Genomic DNA, 23,023 nt, shown 5'->3' on the forward strand with positions numbered 1-23,023 from the left:
CGTAACTATTTTTAAATCCCGGTAGCTCTGCAACCACGTAAGCTAGAGCAATAATTTCTTTTGCATATGAAACCGTAGGAGTTGTACTTACATCTTATTCCATCAGCTTGTCCTAGGTCACGGTTTCCTTCTACATATAGCTTTGCAAAAACTGCATAAAAAGCGCTTGCAGCAACAAAAACATAATATTCCAGAAACACGCTTTGCCGATCCGATCAGCTGTTCATAACACTTCCTACGTTGGAATAGACGTCAGCGCGAACTATCGCATGTCCGCCATTACCTGCCCGAACCCGGAAGTGACGTCATTTTCGCAGAAATGTAGTTTTTTTTTTACTATCAGGGCCTCATGAGCCTATACTGGTGTTTTTAAAAGTTATCTTTGACTTTATGACTTTCTGTGTCGTTTCTGGGATGCTTAGAACTCATATTGCACTGCTGGAAATAGTTTATTTTGATGCACATGCTGGTTTTTTTGCAAATTTGCACTATAATATTTATTTTCGTTTTTCCTGCAGTATATAAAAATTGGTGTATTTGAAAAATAAAACTATGAAGACACTCAAAATAAATTTCCTGTGGTGGGAAACTATTTTGTGCAACTGTTTTGTATTTGCAGTTTTGAGGGATAAGCCTCTTAAATTTCTCTAACTAGAAATCTATGTTAAAAAAACAAAAACGATTTTCAATTTTTTTGTAGTTTATTGCACTTTTTTGCAATTTATGTAATTACTATGCACTTAATGCATACATATTATTAAAATTTGGGCTATAATGGTTGTATTGATGTATATCAACTTGAAATGCTCCCAAAAATGTCACTACAGCATGTAAAAATATAATATAAGCTCTGGCGTACTTGGTTCTATGGTAGGTCTTAAAGGGTTAGTATGAATGGAGCTGCTGCTGTGTATATGTTTATAAGAATAGAATAACCTAGTGTAGTTTATAAGAGTGTTACATTCTGTCTACCTAAACAATGTTGTTAGCTTGCTTTATGTTAGCTAGCTGATGAATTCATCCTTTCTGATGCTACAAAATAATAAACATTTCAATTCAATGTTATCAATACAGCACCAAATCACAACAACAGTCGCCTCAAGGTGCTTTATACTGTAAGATAGATCCTACAATAACACATACAGAGAAAAATCCAACAATCATATGACCCCCTGTGAGCAAGCACTTTGGCGACGGTGGGAAGGAAAAACTCCCTTTTAACAGGAAGAAACCTCCGGCAGAACCAGGCTCAGGGAGGGGCGGGGCCATCTGCTGCGACCGGTACACAATGCCCCTGTGGTGAATGACGCAGTGGGCAGTGATTAGACGTTCCACTTCACAGTAGGGCGGATCCCAGAAGCATAGGATTTCCACCTCCATGTTTGCTGTGGGGACGGTGTTCTTTGGGTGGTACTCACACTCAGCAGTGGGACGAGCTGATGCCACTTACATGCAAATCAACGTAGAACTTTTGCGATGTTTTTTCTGTCTACTAGAACGAAACTACTCTAAAAATCAGAAACTGTTTATTTGTTTTTAAGCTAACTTACAAAGTCAGAAGGGGATTGAATAAATAATTTTCTCACTGTAGTTAAAGTTGGTGAAATACACAGGAAAAAAAATATGCAATAAATTGAATGAATCTACGGTTTAATGTGACTATGTGGTTTCAGTGGTAAGACTATAGAAGCACTATATAAATATCAGTTCATTAATAACTAAGTTAGTTAGCTGGGTAGGTAGGTGACATAAACACAATCATCAAGCTGTTTCTTTGGCAATGACCAACTTTTTGTGTATTTCTACGTGATGCTACAGTTTCAGTAAACCTGTGATATATTGCTGGTTGTTATAAAGTGCTTCCCTGCCTTTGCACTGTGTAGTCTGTTCACATAGGGAGTCCTCGTCTGGAGCCTCCCAAGCCAGAGAAGCAGTTCCTGATCTCACCTCCTGCTTCCCCTCCAGTCGGCTGGGAACAGTCTCAGGACGCCACACCGGTCATCAACTATGACCTGCTTTGTGCCATCTCTAAACTGGGGCCAGGTATACAACACGTTATGATTTGTGTTTTCCATGTGTGTGTGAATGTGAATCGACACTTCCTGCAGCCTCAAATACAAACTGAAGGCTCGTTACAGGCTTGGAACGAAGCTGAGTGGTGCATGATTTAAAACAGTGTTCAGCTTCTTTTAATCTTATCTTTTCTTTTTTTATCATTATCTCTTTTATTGAGAAAGTAATTGAACATAACAGTAGTATGGCTTTTTACACTCTTTGCTTTCACATTTTTTAACTTTTAATTGAAAGGGAGAAAATAAAGAGTTGCATAATACTCAGGGCTTTAACGTTAAAAAAAAAGCATGGTTCATAAAAAAATCACAGCTCACAGGCTTAACATATTCTGTCCATTTACACCATACTCTGTAGAAAGTATCCCTCTGAAGTTTAAGAGAAAATGACAATTTTTCCATCGTATAGATCTCCTGTACAGAACGTATCCAATCTTCCATCGTTGGTGGTTCAGGCTTGAGCTCCTCGTAACAGGCTTTTTACTCGCGGCCAGTAGGATATACAAGAATCTTCTATCATTGGAATTCAATTTATCCACTGGTGTGTTACACAAAAATATGGTCTCAAAGGTTAAAGGAAAAACAAATGAAAAAACATTTTGTAGATGTTCACGGATTAGAGACCAGTGCTGGCGAATAACTTTGCAATCCCAAAAGATATGGAAACGGTTAGCTCCATCTCCCCCACATCTCCAGTTCCCCGATATCTTTGTTGAACAGGGCTGATGAAGAATCTCATAATGATTTTCCAGATAAATTCACGCCAAACACTGGACCTGGTGGTAGCCCACTGTGTCATGCATGCGTGGCCCCAACACTCCTCTGTAATCCACAGATTACCTTCTTTCCCCACATTGCTTTAATATAGACAGTGCTGTCGTTTTTACACCGCAGGATGCTGTTATATCGTTTGGAAATAATTTTGCTTTGCGCTCCAGATTTGGTTAATGATAAAAATGTTTCTACAAACTGTAATTCGTTTAGGTTCACTTTTAAGTTTTGATTCAAATAATTTCTGACCTGTAGATATCTAAAGAAGTCGTCTGAGCCTAAATCATGTTTACTCCTTAAGAATTCAAAGCTTTGAAATGCCTCCTTGTGGACAAATGAATAATAATTAGTTATACCTTTTAAAATCCAGTTCTTGAATCTATTATCGTACTGATTCGGGGAAAAATCTGAATCATATGCGCACCATCTTAAAACCTTGGAGGCATTTTCCAAACCGAAAATTCTGATTACTTCTTTCCAAGCAGATGTCATTATTTGTAGTATGGTTTCATCTGCCATGTGTGTTTTATTCTGCAATTTTATGTCCGATATTAAAGCTGTAACTGGTTTTCCTTTAACTATTGTTCCTTCAGCATCTTTCCATCCAGCGGTGTGATCTAGACAGCAGAGACATATCAATGGTCTTAACTGAGCTGCACAGTAATATTCTCGTAGACAAGGAAGCCCACGACCTCCCTTTTCTTTCTTTAGTTGGAGCTTTTCTATATTTAACTCTAACTTTTTTCCCGTTCCAGATGTATTTTGACAATATTCTATCCCACACCACAAACTGTTTTTGTGGTGTGGCAATCGGTAAAGACTGAAACAAATACAGCAGTCGGGGAAGAATATTTAATCTGATTGATTCAATCCTGGAGTGTAGGTCCAGAAACATAATGGTATTCCATCTTTGTAGATCTGATTTTATAGATTCATTTAGCGGGGCATAGTTTGCACTGAACATTTTGGTGAAGTCACGATGTATTACCACCCCTAGATACCTAATGCTATCTGCATACCATTTCCATTTATAGCGATTCTTAATTTCGACTGGTGGTTCATAGTTTAAAGTTAATACCTGCGTTTTATTTACATTAACCTTGTATCCGGAAAAAGACCCGTACTCTGATAGCATTTCCATGATTTGGGGGAGTGCCTGTGAGGGATAGCATATTGTTAAAAGTAAGTCGTCAGTTCCCCTCCTGCTGTTCTTACTCCAGCTATATCCTGTCTCTGCCTGATCCACTGACTTAATGGTTCTATAAACAAAGCAAAAAGCAGTGGTGAAATGCAGCAGCCCTGTCATGTCCTGCGTTCCAGTATAAATGGTTCGGTGAGGTCTCCGTTGATTTTGATTTTAGCTGTTGGGTTGTTGTATAGCCCTGAAATAATATCAATTATGGATTTATCAAAATTAAACTTCTCAAGCACTTTATATAAAAAGGACCATCTCACTGAATCGAACACCTTCTCGGCATCTAAACTTAACACTAAGGTCTCTAGTTTTTGTTTATCGACCTGCCTCATTATGTGCAAACCTTTCTGATGTTGTCCTGGGCCTGTCTCTGTTTGATGAAACCCATTTGGTCATTATGTATTAACCCGGGTAATATCGTTTCTAGTCTCTTAGAGATGATGGATGTGAACAACTTATAATCAATATTCAGTACACTAATTGGGCGATAGTTACTACATTCTAGTTTATCTTTTCCTTCTTTTGGTATTATTGCTGAAGAAGGGATCGTTTTCTTTTCCATTACCCAATTAAATGTTTTTAACATGGTGGGAGTCAAATAATCCTGCGGGATTAATCTTACCTTTTTGTGTCTTCCTTCATTTAATTCTTGATAAATTCATCATAACTGATTACAAGCGCAAAGTGTGTGAGGTTGTCTCCATCAACGCCTACAACTCAAAGTCAGGAGGCAGGTAGCACTGACTGCCAGCAGAACTGCAGACAGGTGTCGTGTTCAGAGGGAAAACCCAACACCGCGATCAGAGCACCATTACTGTCACTGAAACAAGTACAACAAAATTAAGTGTCGTCCCTGCTGCACTGAAAAGAACAATAATATTAAAGAGAAAAACTATAAAATGAGATTTAAAAAGGACAAAAGAACCATCTATTGCACTTAAGGAGCTGTGCTGTGGTAGGTGTTCATTGCAGTGTTTCATTTTCATTTCCACTTTGTTTTGTTGTACATGGTCCCTGTTAAATAGTCTCCTAAGAGAAAAGATGTCCCAGGTCGGGATCGAGATGACATCATGTAAATAGAGCAACAGGAAGCTGAGTCCCTGATAGTTTTTAATGAATTATGATACAAAATTATTCACATTTGGGTTACGTTCACTGAAGTCTTCAAGGTCAGTTTAATGATAATTGGTCAATAATTGACTAAAAGGCTTAGAAACTGTCATTATTACAAACACAGTGTGTATTGTGAACATATAGAAGGTATTGCAGATAAAGATTTAAAATATGTCACATTTGACCACTGACCTCTTTTTCATGGTCAGTAGATCTGAAGGTAAAAGTCATGGTTTTAAATGGCACTATACAACTTTATTATGTTTCTTACTGCTCTTGTTTATATTGAATACATATAGGGATTCTAAATATCACCTTACTTTTGACTTCTGGCCTCTTCTTCAAGGTCAAACTTTCATGAAATGTGCGGGAGGTTCTATAAATTAATGCTTACAAGTCTCATGCATGTGTTAGTGAAAGTCTGACAACAGAGCTTTATATAGCTGTACAGGCGAATTGGCTCCGCCAGAGAAATGGGTGACACTGAGCTCAGGGAAGTGATGGGAAACGCACACATCATGCACGTCTGCTAGGCATGGACACACAGCACATTTAAAAGCAGTGAGGATTACAAACATATATCAACAAATGTTTCTGGCACAACTTCACCTTCTTCTAAGGTGCACGGAGAAGACAAAGATCTGATGACCTGAAGACTCCAGCAACACTTAAAGTAATCCGTTCTTTAAGTGATGACGTGAAGAATCCTGCTTCCGGGCCCAAACTGCTCTGTCTTTACTACGGCTGTTGCAGGGCTCTAGGGTGCAACCAAATTTTTCAATGGTGGGACTAAAAAAAAAAATATTTGGTCGCACCGGTGAGACCAACTGTTCGAGTAAAAAAGAAAAAAAAGTCTGAAAGTCTCCGTGTGGCCAACAACTGACACACGTCATGCCCCTATCGTGTGTCCCAATCAGAGATAGTCAGGGGCGGGACTTCTATGATTGGCCGTGGTCCTGTAGTTGTCGTTTGAAAGTGCAGGTGGAAGAGAGAGGTGAGTAGCTTGAATGAAGCGATATCAATTGAGTAAATCCTGAATCAACTTTTAAATATAAATGTATTTTGCCAGAAATGCCAGAATCTCAGGTTAAAGCTCACAAAACTATTTCAACAACCACCAAACAGTAAATGAGAGCAGGTAACGGATGTAAACGGAGCGGACCGACGCATCAGAATCAGCTTTCTCTTTCTCGGCTTTCTCATCCAACAGCACGGACACGCCGTCGGGGCTGAAAGCCGACAGCTCACCGATTCTGATGCGGCGGGTCTGCGCTGTGTTTACGTCTTTTTTGTGCTAGATTATGATGCTGCAGGTTTTATCTCTCTCCAACCAAAATTCACTGAACCAGCAGCAAAAGAAGATCCAAACTAAGCTTCACATAAACATTGTCATGAATTCACTCTGACTTTGGCTGTTTTGCTTCCACCACAATAAAATCACACTTCATGCACAGCTAGCGCTCTCTCTCTCTCTCTCTCTCTCTCTCTGTGTGTACTTCAAGAACAGTTTCCCATCTCAGATCTCTGTTTTCTGCACTGTTCATTCACTTATTACCCATCAGTCTATCGTTGTTTACAGCGCTGTCGGCCGCTGTCTTTTTTTTTTTTTTTTTTTACTTAAACGTTCTCGGACAAGAAAGCCTCATTTCTGCTGTTCAATACTGAAGAAATTTATACTTTTTAAAATTATGCAAAATTGCTGAATATTTTTAATGTTATCTGCTATAAAAATCCAGGACAGGAAAATCTGCTTCATGTTTTTCTGTTTTATTCTCATTTACTTTGACACAGAGGCATCTGCTGCATGTGATGCTACACCTCTGATAAAGTCTCACAGTGTCAGTACTGATAAACGATCAGAATTATAATATTTCCGACTGTCTGAGGCAAAATTGAATCGAATCGAATGTATTATAGAAATCAGTGATGATGCCCAGCCCTAGTGAGCAGCCTAGGCCCGACAGAAGTGGATGTAGCTGTGGGTAATAAGAAAAGATGAAAAGAACTATTGATAACTTTTTTTTGTCAAGGCCTGATCCGTCTGAAATTCATAGCCAGCTCTGACACAGAGCCATCAATCTCTGAACGCTGAAAAAGCAGCAGTGTATCCAGAAAACACATTATATGCTGCGATAAATGCACTGCCCAAGAGTCCCCTCTACCACTGCCTTTCAGCAGCAAACAGGTCGTCAGAGGAGCCGATGTGATGATTAAGTTTAACATTGTCTATAATATTGCCAAAGAGTGCCGGCGCACTTTAAGCACAAGCACTTTTTCAGTAACTTGTATAGACAGCAATTTCCCCCCCAAAAAAGTGCACATGTAAAACTGCTGTGTTAAGTGTTGGGTGTGCCTAAATTTTGTGCTTAGGCGCACCAGTGCAACCGTGGCAAAAAGTTAGTCTAGAGTAGGGATTGGTATTGATAAGATTGTCACAATTCCGATTCCATTTTCGATTCTGTTTAACGATTCGATTCTTTTTAAAAAAGGAGAACACTAAGGTCGATTAGCTTAGAACTTTGTTTTATATCTTCTCTTTGAACAAGATAGAAACTTAGGAGTAACATGGCCTTACAAACCCAACAGTGAGATCTTAAGAGATCCACAGCCTACGGCTCTTCATGGGGTGTCACAGGGTCCCCAGGAAAAAAAATTGTAAATGTAAAATAATAAAATAAATATTCTTCTGTAGCAATAACAAAGTATAACATAAATTATTCTGTAGCAATAACACAAGAATATCCAGTAATGTCCCTGCCTACAATTAAACACATTCACTTACCGAAAATCGGGGGCATCTGCTGTGGCAAATGGGTGCAAGCCTTTGACCACAAACTTAGTCACTGCTCGGTGACATTCGTCTATCCTGGCCTGAAAGGAGACGCTACCGGTAGACTGCAGCGAGAACTGCCAGCATCTGAGCCAGCCAGACTCTGTCTCTCTCATCATGGTCACCTAAATGCACAGTAATGGCAGGTTTTGTAATAAGGCAGATCGCGCTAACATAATATGCACTGTTAGTTGATTATTTACCTGCCGCATTAACGGGAGAGGACGTGCAAACGTTACGGCTGCTGCTGGGTTGAGATTCACGAGTCCAGAGCGGAATTAAAAACACGACATTCATTTAAGGTTAAGGCGTGTTTTGTGAGCAAATGCTTTTGCATATTCGTAGTGTTTCCGCCCTTAAATGAAATATCTACTTTGCAAGTATTGCAAGTTGCCCTGTTGTCATCCGTTCTCGTAAAGTATGACCAAACTTTTGAGCGTTTGAGCCGCTTAGGCGCCATGTTTCCTGCCAGGTAAATGACGCTCCGCAACGTGGTGACGTAATTTGGGGCGACTGGAATCGATAAGGGAATCGTTTGCAAAAATGGCAAACAATTCCAAGGAATTGAAACAGTGGGAACCGGTTCTCAACAAGAACCGGGTTTTGATACCCATCCCTAGTCTAGAGCCCTGCTATTGTGTTTTTAACATGTTTTAATGCTTTGTATCTTCTTCTATGTAATCTACAAGCCCCTAAAAACAGTCAGTGATCACTGTCGGCCTCTCTCAGTTTTTATTACCACTGTTCACTTTAAACCTCAGTTTTTAAACCCTTAGATGTAACTACAGTCCAGGCCATGCAGCAGTATATTAATGACTAACCTCGTATTGTGGATGGATTATCTCAGTTGTTCTCCTGACTGAAGTTTGGTCCGTTTACAGCATCCTGCCATGCGATTGCATTTGTCTCTAACCATCAGGAACCTTCATGTTAACTTTTGTTGAGTGGAAAAAAGTTAGCGTTCATCCTCCAGCTTTACTGTGTTTATGATATGCTAACATAGCTGTGTCGCTAGCGATCACGTAGCACATCATTATATACCAGCTAGCCCAACTTCAGTAACCCTACAAACGTCACTGCTGTTTAGTTTTCTGTCTTCATTTATGTTGGAAGTGATAGCAGAGCTGTACGTTTGAATTTTTCAGAAATCTCTCAGTCAGAACATGCTATATCATGTTTAGGTGGAAACTAGGGAGCTAACTTCCTGCTAACTTCTAACTCTGTTAAACTTAATAAATTCAGTTTTCATGGATGCCTGGATGTTAAACTTAATTGTTACACCTGGTAAAGCAGCAACACTGATCATTTTATTAAAGATGAAAGAATTTAGACAGTTTGTAACTCTCAGTGATGCCACAGTGTTTGTTTGACTTTGGGACCTGCAGCAGAGTTTGGGCCTGGGAACGGCTAATGACGGATAGGGACAGCTTTACTAAGTGACCAACACGCTTCGGCGTGTGGCCTTCAATGACCTTGATGAAGGCCACACCCCGAAACACGTTTGTCACTAAAGCTGTTCCCTTTAAATGTCACTGGAGTCTTCATTACAAATTACAAACGTATAACATATGGAATATTTGACTGTTCAAACTGGTCCTGTTGCAGCTCCACATGCTAATGCTATGTTCACACCACCAATGTCAAAGTTACAAGAAGTAAAGGTAGTATGGGTTAGGAGTTGGTGTGTTAATGCTGTGCCGGCTGATGTGGCTAAAGCATCTAGATTCTGCCTCCAGATACATCAAAGCAATATTTCCTAAAATTGAATGATTAAAATAGTTTCTTTGATACATTTGAAATTGCCAGCTGATGTCAGACAGGCTCCAAAATGTCCTCATTGACATCTAAGACTGAGATCATCAGGTCGTCAGGATCTTGACATCAGCTTTGTTCTCCATTTTGCATCGTCCCTTTATCCAAAGAGGGAAACATCATCACGGCACAGTGACTCGGTACTTTGTAGCCTGCCCTGTGGGAAATGTCCTCCAATTTAACTGTTTTTGTGTTATTCTTAGGGGGGAAGTACGAGCTTCACACGGCAACACCAACCACTCCCAGCGTGGTCGTCCATGTGTGTGACGACGAACGCGGTGACAGCTCAGCACCCGATGACAGCGACCAGGATGACAAGCCCCGCCCACCACGACCAAAGATCATTCAGACTCGACGGCCTGACTACACACCTAGAGTTGAGCAGTGAGCGGTGCTTACAGGGGAATCTGTACTGTGTCAGCGTCTCCAGCGATCAGGAGCTGAACATGCTCGCAGAGATTTGGATAAAGCTGTGAGGCTGTGAGAAGGCGTCTGTGGGTGCTGCAGTATCCAGCTGAAGCAAATGATTAGAAGTGCATGCTGCATTTGTGTCGCGTTCGACAGACCGAAGAGGGAAATGGTTTAAATGGACTTACTGTACAACTGTTGATATCTGCTCTGGTGCTCCATTTGTCTGTTATTAAGGTGTGAAGCAACCCGCTTCAGCTTTTTCACATTTTAGTGGCTTGTGTGCTCACTAGCATGAAGTCCTGACAGTGTCCATTGCTCTGCACTGTCGTCTGATGTATCTGCTTGGCCTAAACAAAGCTGGCCTCCTGCTGTCTTACAGTCTTTGCTGCGACTCAGTTTTCCAAAAAAAGCAGTTTTGCACCCAGTTCCTGGAATTCTCTTCAAAGTAGTGTTTGAAGTTTGCTACATTCTGTGTGTGTTTTGGTTGTCTCATAGCAAACAGCTGTTATTAAAGGCACCCACACAGGAAGTGATTTGTAGTGACAGAGACCTTCAGGCAACAACTGTCAAGATGGCTGCTGGTGACGTGAAGTTTGGAGTTAACCCTCGAGAACCTGAATGTCTGCAGGCCACTGGCTCTCAACAACACAGTGATCACATCCTGCGTGGACGCCCGTTTACTCTTTGACTTAAAATCCAACAAATGTTTATCTGTTACTTTAGAATGCCACACTTACCTGTTAGTGTCACTGACCATGTCGTGCTGTCATTAAAAAACAACCAGATGACTCTTTTTGCCATGTGGGCTTTAAATAGTATTCTGAAAAATGTCTTTCTGCCAATGTGTGCGAGTGCTGCTGTTCAACCAGTGACTCAGGGCCCAAACAAGCTGCCGGTTACTTTGGGGCACATCCAGCTCATGTCCTGAGGCTTTTACTATGAAGCAGGATGGTCAAGATAACAATCCAGGCCATCTCAGGGTTAACCCTAGATTTTCTTTACTTTGATGGTGCAGTAAGACGTGGTATATATCCACTGCCTACCTGGCCATGTACCCATGGTAACTAACCTCTTATAAAAAGAGGTTATGATAGAGATCGCAGATCACCACCTACTTACCAATCTGTGCGGTCCCTCAGACCTCTGTGTGTGGATACTGGGAGGGTCTAAATTATTTTTTAGTGTATGAAGTCTGTTTTTCCCTGATGTGTGTGAGGCGCACATAAGGATGTTTCTACATGTTCGCTGCAAGCAATTAAAAAACGGTTTCATTGTTCTGTAAGGATTAGTGTATGATCCCAAAATGGAGCTCCTTGTTGTACTCGCTCAGTTTGTATCGAATCTACATTTGAATTCTGCTCTTATATTTATTCTTTACTCTCCCTGTCAGGCTGCAGCTGATACAATAAAAACTCTTTCAAACACACATTTCATTACATTATAATCCATCAGATTCTCAGATGTCTTAATGATAGAGTTGTGATATTGAGAAGTTTGATAACTTACACAGTCAGCAGTTTGGGCAGCTTTCCTTCCTGGTTTCAAATAGGCTAAACTTTATTCATATAATTTTAATACTAAGGTAGTGTACAGCAGCTCTGTTACTGTATGTGTTTAACTACTTATATTTTTATCTTCCTTTTTAACACTCAGCTGTAATAGACTGATGGGGACTGTGGTCACGCTGCCGAGTGGACAGGCCCAAGTTTGTGAACTCAAGAATGAGGCGACACAGGTTTTTGAAATTGATACCATAGGAGGCCGAGGGGTAGCACTGTAAAATCAGCTGCTCTGCTGGCTGTTCACGTACCTCGTTTGACTGGGCAACACCATCCCTTTCATGTGATAGTGCAGGGAAATCCTGGGTTAACCAGCGATGGGAGGTTTTATCCTGATTTCAGATATTCCAGTAAGAGAATAAAGGATGGGATATACTGGACTTGCTTTGTAGTACAGGGCTCTGTTGTGTTTTCAAAGATGTACTAACTGCTGTGTTGCTGTTGCATCAGTAGGGTTACAGCAATTTCCAACTAATTGTTGTTTGATTTCAAATTAGTGAAAGCGTTTGCAATGTTGCAGCTGTGAACGTGGCATCATTGTCACCCTGCCGGTATGGGCTGGCAGACGTCGGGGACACTGAAGTATTCACTGACTGAACGAAGCGAGATGGCTTGTTTCACATTGATACCATAAGTGTATCTACTAGGAGGCTAAGGGGCAGCACTGGCTATTTGTTTAATATGTCTGCATTTCTGAAGTTTTTATAAGACTAGCTTAGCTTTTTCTGCTATATAGTCCTCAGCTGCAGATGTTCAAACGCTGTGTCTCAAATCTGTGTACCTAATTCATAACACAGGACTGTCACCTCTACATGAACATTTCAGAACTGGACTGATGCTATATATCCCAGTTTAACTCTGTATAATAGGAATCACAACATACTTGTTTGTTTCAGCCTGTAAATGTAACTTTAGGGCGACGTGACACTTTGTGATACTGAAGGAGAATCTAAAAATGAACACGCACCTGAAAACGTGTCTGTCTTTGCAGTCGAGCATCTTAACGGGCTGTAACTGCACCGTTAGTCCGGTTCTTTTGTTTCCCTTTCATTTAGACACAATTGGACACTGTGGTAGTTTGGCTACTTTTTTTCTTTTTTACTAGAATTTTATTATTTTTGAAATAATAAGTTACCATGAATAAATATTTCACCATCTAATTCCATCTGTGTCGTTGTCCTGTAATAAGTGTATATGTCTTTATTACACATATAAGTTTGAGTATATTTCTGAACTGTTTAAAGGACTTCTGGTTGGACTCATTTGAATGAGGTTTGTGTTTTTCCTGTATGTGAAATTTGTAATATTTTGGTCACAGTGGGCTGGACGTTTTGACAGTGTAAATAAACACCGTTCGAAAGCCTTCCACAGACTAGAATCAGAAAAAGAAGTATCCTCACTCTGTGTTCACTTCAGTAATTTCTTCCTCTAAACCATTAATGAGCCTTCTAGACTCCATTCGTTCAAGACTTCTCAAAGACATTTTCGCTCTAACTAATGCTTTCTTTACTAACAGATTAGACACCGCATGCTTTCAGGGTGGACGTTATTAGGCCATTCCTTAAAAAGCCGTTTCTTTGATCCAGCTGTCTCCCCTTATTTACTTCTTCAGACTGAAGAAGTCACTTGGATGAGTGACGAAAGGTTTCTCCCACTGAAAACTTCCACATGAACAGAATCAACTTTTTGGCTTTTTTTAGCTCAGGTGGTAGATCAGTAAGATAAGAAGTTTTTATTTATATGCAACACGTTCTCACTCCCAAAGCGCAACATTTTACGCTAGGTGACAAATCGTCAACATATTACGTTTTCGGGCACCCAACGCGTTCCTACATCACGACATCGGAAAACTGCGGACACATGAGAACCGTTTGGACTCAATCTACACATCTTCGCTTTTTCCCTTAAAATCGCGTCACGTCATTAAAGTGCTGGTTAAGGTTAGGAATAAGGTTATGGTTAGGTTTAGGGATAAGGTTAGGTTTAGGCGTAGGGATACGGTTATGGTTAAGGTTAGGAATAAGGTTAAGGTTAGGCATATGGTTAAGGTTACAAATAAGGTTAGGTTTAGGGCTGCAATACAGGGCTGGAACCCGCTGCGTACCATAAAAACATGGAAGGCCACCTTTCGCGTTCCTCGGGAACGCCGCGGGACATGACAAAACGTCAGGATGTTACGCCTCGGGAGTGAGAACGGGCTGTTATATAGCACCTTTCGAGACAAACATCACAAAGGTTTTCACACAAAAATACGAAGGCATTTAAAACAAAACAGACAAACAGTTCACCAAACGCAGGTCAGTGCTTCGATCTGTGGATGCTCCATTCTGCATCTCAAATATCCTTGAGCAAGATCCTAACCCCAACTCATACATCAGAGTATGAATGTGTGTGAATGTTAGATAGAAAAAGCATTTTTTAACAAGTGCTTGTGTGAACGGGTGAATGAGGAATGTTGTATAAAGCACTGTGAGTGCTCAGGTAGAGTAGAACAGCGCGATATAAGAATGATTCCATTTGCATTTGTCAAAAAAACATGTTTCATCTGAATGGCATCTATTTGATTCTTTTCAATTCAATTCGGTGTTATTTATACAGCACCAAATCACAACAACAGTCGCCTCAAGGTGCTTTATATTGTAAGGTAGACCTACAATAACACATACAGAGAAAAACCCAACAATCATATGACCCCCTATGAGCAAGCACTTTGGCGACAGTGGGAAGGAAAAACTCCCTTTTAACAGGAAGAAACCTCCGGCAGAACCAGGCTCAGGGAGGGGCGGGGCCATCTGCTGTGATTGGTTGGGGTGAGAGAAGGAAGACAGGATAAAGACATGCTGTGGAAGAGAGACAGAGATTAATAACAGGTATGATTCAGTGCAGAGAGGTCTATTAAAACATAGTGAGTGAAGAAGAAACACCCAGTGCATCATGGGAATCCCCCAGCAGCCTACGTCTATTGCAGCATAACTAAGGGAGGATTCAGGGTCACCTGATCCAGCCCTAACTATATGCTTTAGCAAAAAGGAAAGTTTGAAGCCTAATCTTGAAAGTAGAGATAGTGTCTGTCTCCTGAATCCAAGCTGGAAGCTGGTTCCACAGAAGAGGGGCCTGAAAACTGAAGGCTCTGCCTCCCATTCTACTTTTAAACACTCTAGGAACAACAAGTAAGCCTGCAGTGTGAGAGCCAAGTGCTCTAATAGGGTGATATGGTACTACAAGGTCATTAAGATAAGATGGGGCCTGATTATTTAAGACCTTGTATGTGAGGAGCAGGATTTTGAATTCTGGATTTAACAGGAAGCCAATGAAGGGAAGCCAATACAGGAGAAATCTGCTCTCTCTTTCTAGTCCCTGTCAGGACACTTGCTGCAGCATTTTGGATTAACTGAAGGCTTTTCAGGGAGTTTTTAGGACTTCCTGATAATAATGAATTACAGTAGTGTAATTCATGAAGTAGTGAACCTTCTCAGGAGTGGCAGGCCGACAAATTACCCCAAGACCGCAGTGACGAGTCATCCAAGAGGTCACAAAAGACCCCAGAACAACATCCCAAGAACTGCAGGCCTCATCTGTGTCAATTAAGGTCAGTGTTCATGAGCAAGAGACTGAGCAACAATGGCCTGCATGGCAGAGTTCCAAGATAAAAGCCAGTGCTGAGCAAAATAATAATAATAATAACTTTATTTATAAAGTGCTTTCAAACAAAGTGCTGTAAAGATATTTGAAAAGGAACATAACAGACACAGACAGAAAATATCTTGATGATCCCAGAGACTATTGGGAGAATACTCTGTGGACAGAAGAGGCAAAATTTGAAATTTGTGAAAGGTGTGTGTCCCATTACATCTCACGTAAATGGCTTTACCAAAATCATTTCAGAAGAGGAACATCACACCAAAATTAAAATATGGTGATGGCAGTGCTGCCATCAAAGAAGAATAGTTTCCACTGCTGACAGAGAAGAATCTGTTGTTGAGGTATGAGGTGAGCCAGTGTAGTGCTGTGCCGCTGACACCAGCACTGAAGTGCAGGCGTTGTACAAGAATATTGTGGTTTCTATTGTATGCTGCGGGTTGCCTTGATACTAATGATGGTCTGTTTGAAGTTGAAGCTTCATGTGTCAAAAAAAGAAGTCACATGAAAAGGGAGAACACAGCATGGCACATCACAAATGATTTATCAACCAAACAGACAAAACATTTTATTTTCTCCCCAAAAAATTTATATTCAAAGCAGCACCTGTGTGATATCCAGTGTTGGGCAAGTTACTTTGAAAAAGTAATTAATTATAGTTACTAGTTACTTCTTCAAAAAAGGAACTGAGTTAGTAACTGAGTTTCAAGATTCTAAAAGTAATTAATTACTAGGAAAAGTAACTATTGCGTTACTTTAAAAAAAATGTTGAACCCTCTGGGGTCCAGGGTATAATTGGCCGTTTTTGACTACTTTTGATGTTTCCTCTACATTTCACCTTTAAAAACTGTTTATTTGCCTTGTTTGGTATCATTGTTTTCAGCACAACCTCACGTGTCTGAATTTACAGTTATGTTTTCATTTTGACATACTGTATTAACACAATTGATCTAAAATCAGACAAAAAACATAAAATCAGAGTAGAAAAAGTTATATTTTTACTGTAACAACCACAAACATGTTTAATGAATCATATTTCATAACTTTAAATGCAAATATAAATTGTCCATTTTAAAATCATACGCACAAGTTTTGCAAACAACAAAGTTATTTGCAGCCATTTACCTTTTACCCTTTTTTTATAACCATTTCAAACTATTTACAGAACAATCAGCTGTTCTGCATTAAATAAGATGCCACACAAATTATTTGTGCCACTCCAAATATTTCTGTCCACTATAAAGGAGAACATCACAGCCTGATACCTGCAGGTCTGACAGCAGCAGGTGTATCACTCCTGTTTCTACCTGGAGACAGCAGTCGCCTCATCGTTCTGACACACAACACAAAACTATCCACAACACTACATACTAACTACACAAGACAACACATTAACTACACACTCCAAACCAGTGGCGGTCCTAGCCTGTTTGGCGCCCTGGGCAAACACTTCCAGAGGGAGAACACTGTTCAACCCCCCCCCCCCCCCCCAAAAAAAAACATATTAAGGATTGTACATTAACATAAAACTGTTGTCGGAACCATACTGAATTTCACCAGAGAAACACACACACACACACATATGAAGAGAGAGAGAGTATGCATTACATGCAAACGGCTACCAAACAGCCATCATAATTCCTCATACAATGAGAACAGGACAAATCAACAATTGACAATGACTATTTAATATTAAAATCTGTAACATAATGTATTGTTTGGAGTTTAGTCTGTTACTGTTACTATTTTTAGAATTTATTCTTGGAGTAACTGTAACCCACATCATTTCCTTAGGGATTAATAAAGTATTCTGATTCTGATTGTTTCAGGATGACCTGCCATTATCCAATGACACATCTGCTTACCTGTATCTTTGCTCGTTTCTCCTCCTCTTCTTTTCTCTTTTTTCTAAACTGAGCACCTGATGGCTTTGAACTTTTCTTGTCCATCTTCCATTGGTTTTAATTTTGCACCCATCCCTCAACATAACCTAACAGACCTACACCTTAGTTCACAGATTCACTTTGTCTGGGTTTATTTCTGGGATTTCACACAACCCAGGATTCAAATCATGAATACATGATGGGCTTGGATTTACAACATTATGAATGAAATGTGCTCTATTTGGAAGCAGCCGGCCCCTCCCCTTTCGACAGGCTGTGTGTGAGACTTTAAATCATCAAACTGTAAAATATAAATTTTAAATTGTTATTGATCCCTTTACCCCTGGTCCTAAAGTGTATATTTATTTTCTTACTCTTGTTATATTTATTGTTTGTTTACTTGCACTGCTGTAACTGGAGCCTCGTCGTCTCGTCTCTCTATATACTGGACTGTATGTAGCGGAGATGACAATAAAGTTTACTTTGACTTCAGCAGCGCGCAGGCGCACCGAGGGCTCTCGCGCTCACTTTTTGCGTATAGAATTTCGAAAAAACATCGGTGCAAATTATAAGTCTGTATCATAATGTCTGTTGTTTTCGTGTTTGTTGGTTTGTTTGTATTTTGTTTTATTTTGCGAGTTGGTTATTAGATGCTGCTCCAGCCAGCCAGAGAATCCCCCGCTGCCCCGCCCTCTCCTCCCTGTGCCGCAAGCAGCAGGCGCACCTCGCAAATGGAGAACGCCCTTACTCCCAGCAAATGGGCGATAGAAACCCGATCGGTGCCTCTGACATTCCCAATATGCGCTGGCTGATGTCGGGGCAGCATGAGTACGAGCAACTTTTAAAAAAAAATTTTTTGCCGATGCCCGTGATGCCGCCCCCGCCACGGGCAACCGCCCATGTCGCCCGTATCAAAAACCGCTACTGCTGCAAACACACTAAACGTCACAAATCTCTCACATCTCAAAACTCGCTCTCTCTCTTTTTCTGCTGTCTTGCTCTCTCTCTCTCTCTCTCTCTCTTGCCATCACTCCTAAAACTTCCCCCTCTTCCTAAACAACCAAATGTCATGTCGCCATATCATTTTTTTGATTGGTCGACATGGTGCATTTTTCCACCAACACAAAGGGGCTGTATTTTTATTTTTTTTTGCTCATAAGCAGAGAGTGCTTGCTAGCGCTGTCCTTACACAGTAAACGTGGCGAAACTATTGAGGAAAAAACGCCGTGTATATATTGTTTATCATGACTCTGGTTTTACGTGGCCTATCAACACAATTTAAAAACTGGTATATATCTTGAAGTGGTCATGTGATTGGCTTACCACGACTACTTTATGCTACCTCAGTCAAACAGCAGCACTCATGCGATTGTTTTGCCTCCTTCAGTCGGACCTCGCTGTGTCTGATACCTTGGCCAGTGAGTGAGTGTTCTCCAGCCTGCAGCGCTGGCTCCCTGTCTAGCGTCACCTGCTTCTTGCAGGGTTGCACGGCCAGTAGGGTCCCCACTCAGTGGCTCGGTGAGCTACGCTTCCTCTCCTCGCTGTGCTCCTGGGATTCCAGGTCCGGGCCCTGGGCACCCCAGGCTCCAGCTGGGTGTCCTTGCAGAGTGTGCACCCGGGCTCGTCCTAGCCGACCGCGGAACGTGGTGTGTTAACCACGTTCCGCGGGTTTATATGCTTGTCAGACCTTGCTGTGTCTGACACTTCAGCCAGTGTGTGAGAGCTCTCCAGCCTGCAACGCTGGCTCCCTGACTGGTGCATTGCCTTGTGTCACGGGCTTACACGGCCAGCCCAGGCCCGCTCAGTGAGCTGGGACTTATGGCTGACCTCGAGTATCTCGTTCGAGTTCACCCTTGATGCTCATCTGTCTGTGGACAGCATGTAGTGACGGTGCTGCGGTGGGCCTTCGGGTGGTCACCTCACACAGCCCTCCGCTTCAGCAGGCTAAGTTGCCAGTCCCCCTCCCTGTCTGTCGACAGCAGGGGGCGGCTTTGGCTCTGTGGCTGTACAGGTCTGATCTCTAGCTTGACCTGGCCTTCGCGTCCGGTGAAACCCTGACCGGGGTGGTCTGCTTATGTGTACTTTATCAATGGTTCGTTGACACCTTCACTCTCGGCAGTTCGGTTGTACAGTCTTCTTGCGGGGTGTCTTACAGAGTTACCCCGTACATATGGAATATGTAACAGTGTGGAGAGATAGTCTCGTTACAGTGTAACCTTGGTTCTCTTAGTGAGAGACTCTCTCCACTGCCAGGCTGTTTGGAAACGCGTTCCGATCAAACTATCACCAGTGTCACGTCTGCACAGCTGTTTCATACGTGAGCTGTGGGGCGTGGCTGGGCTTGCCGGAGTGTCTTAAAGAAATATCCACGCGCCACGACCAAGGTGGGGTCGTACCCGCAGAGTGTCTTATAGAGTCACCCCGTACATATGGAAAATGTAACAGTGTGGAGAATTAGTCTCTCACTAAGAGAACCAAGGTTACACCGTAACCATACATTATCTAATCACAAAAACTCCCAGGGCATATCTGGCTGGTAAATCTACTGGGAGATTTCTTTTCTGATGTATTAATCACTTATTTTAACCATATCACTTTAGTAAAAGTAGTATCACTTTGTCACTTAGGTTAGAGCATAAGACACATTTGTGAAGCTATCACATGTTCTACACACACAGTGAGGCCATTGTAAGTTCATGGGAGACGTTAAACAGATAGTGAGAATCCTTCTGCTTATCAGAGATGTAAATCTTTAGGTGATGGCCAAGCAGAATACCAGGTCATAATTCTCTCTGTGAGGGAGAAGGTTTTAGGGATGGGGCTAAAGGTATAGCCCCCCTGTGAGAGGGCCAACATGTAAGAGTTGTGGAATGTTTTTTGTTTGTGTGTGTATATAAGATTGTGAGGGCTTTGGCCATTAGCAGAGATAATCCTAGTGTTTTATTTTTTAAACCCACTTCAAATCAAGCTCACTGGGTGTATTGTTAAAATTTCCATAACATAAATTATATCGAGCTGTCTAACTGTACAATTCTGGCTTGCAAACATGATTGCTAGCTAAACCTTATCTTTTTATTCTCTGATGCCAACTTGTGTTTTTTGCAGTCAGCACCATGCCCAAGTCTTTATTCTGATTCTGACCTATGCAGTATTTAATCAGGTCTCTGAACTGTACAAAATAAAGTATGTGCAAAAGTATAACAAGACAGAGTTATGTAGGTTTAATCAATGTTAACTGTCATAACTGTCAATAAAGTACTTGGCTGTGGTCAAAATATACTGTGGTTTAATGTTCCAATAAACCAGGAACATCAGTTCAGGCTGCAGTTAATCTGCTCCAACAGGAGGAAGTTTTTTTTAACCGGAGCAGAAAAGCTTGAAAGCTGAACATCCATTTTTTTTCTCCCATATTTTCTTTCTACGTTTCTTTTGCTAAAACACTACATCTCAAAAACAGCAGTTAATATTTCCCAGCTAAATTGAGAACATTCACTGACTGAGGAATCACTGCAGCTCCAATGTACTTTTTGGATTTGACAACTGATGGAAAAAAATGTTATGCAATCTTCTAATTGGTGTGAGCTGTATGATAGTCAAGGATACACATAGTGCCTGGAAATATGCCAAGACTACAAAAATATTATCTGCTCATTACAGTGCACACACTCATAATTAATTTCCTTCTCGAGGCTTCTCAAAAGCCTCGAGAAGGAAATTCCTTTTTTTAAAGGATACATGGCACACCATGCTAAGACATATCACATTTTCAGCTTATAGCTCTTTGGGAATCAAATGCGGCAGTTTGCTGATTTCCGCCTGGTGACTTTCATGTTTATCAGCCTAGGAGTTTACATACTTTCTCCCTGCTGAAGACAATTAACAAGAGCTTATTCATGTGCTCTAATTCCCTTTTTTTGTCTTTGTTTTTTTTTGTGTGTGTGTGTCTATTTTTGTCCTAGATGGCCTGGCGCAGCAGGTAGGGGCGAACTCTATGTCTCAGTTGGTCTTTGCTCAAGCAGTCCAGAAATGGCTCGATCGTACGGGTGGCGCAGGACGCACATCATCCATCCCCATCCCGGAGTAAATAAAAAGTGACGTGAAACATAGAAATGTAAATAGGAAACTTTGTCTTTTAATAAAGTATTTTGCAAATGATAAATTTTTTTTGTTTTTTTCAATAAAAGCAACTGTGCAAAAGAGGTGGAAAATCATATCATAGTTCATCATAGTTCAACAGTGTTTCAATATCAGAATCTGACATTGTTTCAATGTGTTAGAAAATATGGCGTCGAATCAATGTCAGCTTTCAACATTGATTCAATATCAAAACCTGACGTTGTTTCAATATTAAAAAAGGGTGCAAGAGTGACGTTAGGTCAACGTCAGATCTCAACGTTGATTCTATGACATCGCCTGATATTGACTAAACATTGTTTCAATGTTTCCTTGCTATCTGGGTAAACACAATTCTTGACTGTTGCTCACTTTCTTCATTTTTATTGTGACAAAAGTTCACTTGAGCAAAGGATTAAAATTATTAACCAGAAGACTGGTTTGGGGTCCATTTGTCCCAATATAGGATATAAAGCAATAATAATAAACAACAGAGCTAAACAATGAACCAATAGAACAGGAGCATACTGAACTTTAACCCTCGTGAAATGTAAGATCAGTTTTCCTGATACAATTAATAGAATCATGTAATAAACTGAACAAACAATGCTGAGAGTTCTTTACTGCTCTGGAAAAAAAAAATGATTTGAATATGCATCATTTTTTCACTCAGGTGTTCAGCGATGACTCACAGCTGTCCCACATTTTCTAAGTATATACGTTTTAAATCGTATGGATTCTCATGTGCTTCTTTAATTGTACCTTATCGACAAACCTTTTCCCACAGGTGCTACAAGAATATGACTTCTCACCTGTGTGAACTCTCGTGTGTTTTTTCAACGTTGATGAGGTAGCAAATCTTTTCCCACAAGTGCTACAAGGATATGGTTTCTCACCTGTGTGAATTCTTATATGACAGTCCAAACGTGACTTCAGAATAAATCCTTTGCCACAGGTGCTACAAGAATGTGGCTTCTCACCTGTGTGAATTCTCATGTGTGCTTTGAATCCTGATGAGTCAGCAAATCTTTTCCCACAGGTGCTACAAGGATATGGTTTCACACCTGTGTGAATTCTTGCATGACAGTCCAAATGTGACTTCTGAATAAATCCTTTCCCACACATGCTACAAGAATGTGGCTTCTCACCTGTGTGAACTCTCGTGTGTTTTTTCAATGTTGATGAGGTAGCAAATCTTTTCCCACAAGTGCTACAAGGATATGGTTTCTCACCTGTGCGAATTCTTGCATGAGAGTCCAAATGTGACTTCTGAATAAATCCTTTCCCACACATGCTACAAGAATAAGGTTTCTCACCTGTGTGAATTCTCCTGTGTATTTTTAATGCTGATGATTTCGCACAGGTGCTACAAGAATATGGCTTCTCACCTGTGTGAACTCTTAGATGTGCAATCATTTTGTATTCATCAGGTAAAGTTTTTCCACACACATCACATTGTACAGACTTGTTTTTTGTGTCTGTTCTACTTTGGCTCACTGACACAGGAGTGTTGCCTACTCTCTGACTGTGATGTCTCTTCTAGTTGATCTTGAGTCCACATGCCTATTTTCTTCATAATCTCGGCTCTCTGCTTCAGGAGAGCTGTGAGAAAGGAGCTGCTCACGGTT

General features: G+C 40.9%; 1 protein-coding gene across 2 annotated transcripts in view; it reads left to right on the forward strand.

Annotated features, from left to right (window-relative positions):
• The window catches only part of LOC134620441 (calcipressin-1-like), a 29,690-nt gene extending 16,767 nt beyond the window's left edge, over positions 1–12,923 (forward strand). For both annotated transcript variants that reach the window (XM_063466598.1, XM_063466596.1), the window contains 2 exons: positions 1,884–2,043; positions 9,994–12,923. In XM_063466598.1, coding sequence (XP_063322668.1) covers positions 1,884–2,043; positions 9,994–10,178 — 345 coding nt within the window. In that variant the 3' untranslated portion in view covers positions 10,179–12,923. The remainder of the gene's footprint in view (positions 1–1,883; positions 2,044–9,993) is intronic.
• The last annotated feature ends 10,100 nt before the right edge of the window (positions 12,924–23,023 follow it).

The sequence above is a fragment of the Pelmatolapia mariae genome, linkage group LG23 (genome assembly GCF_036321145.2).
Source record: "Pelmatolapia mariae isolate MD_Pm_ZW linkage group LG23, Pm_UMD_F_2, whole genome shotgun sequence".
Lineage (NCBI taxonomy): Eukaryota > Metazoa > Chordata > Actinopteri > Cichliformes > Cichlidae > Pelmatolapia > Pelmatolapia mariae.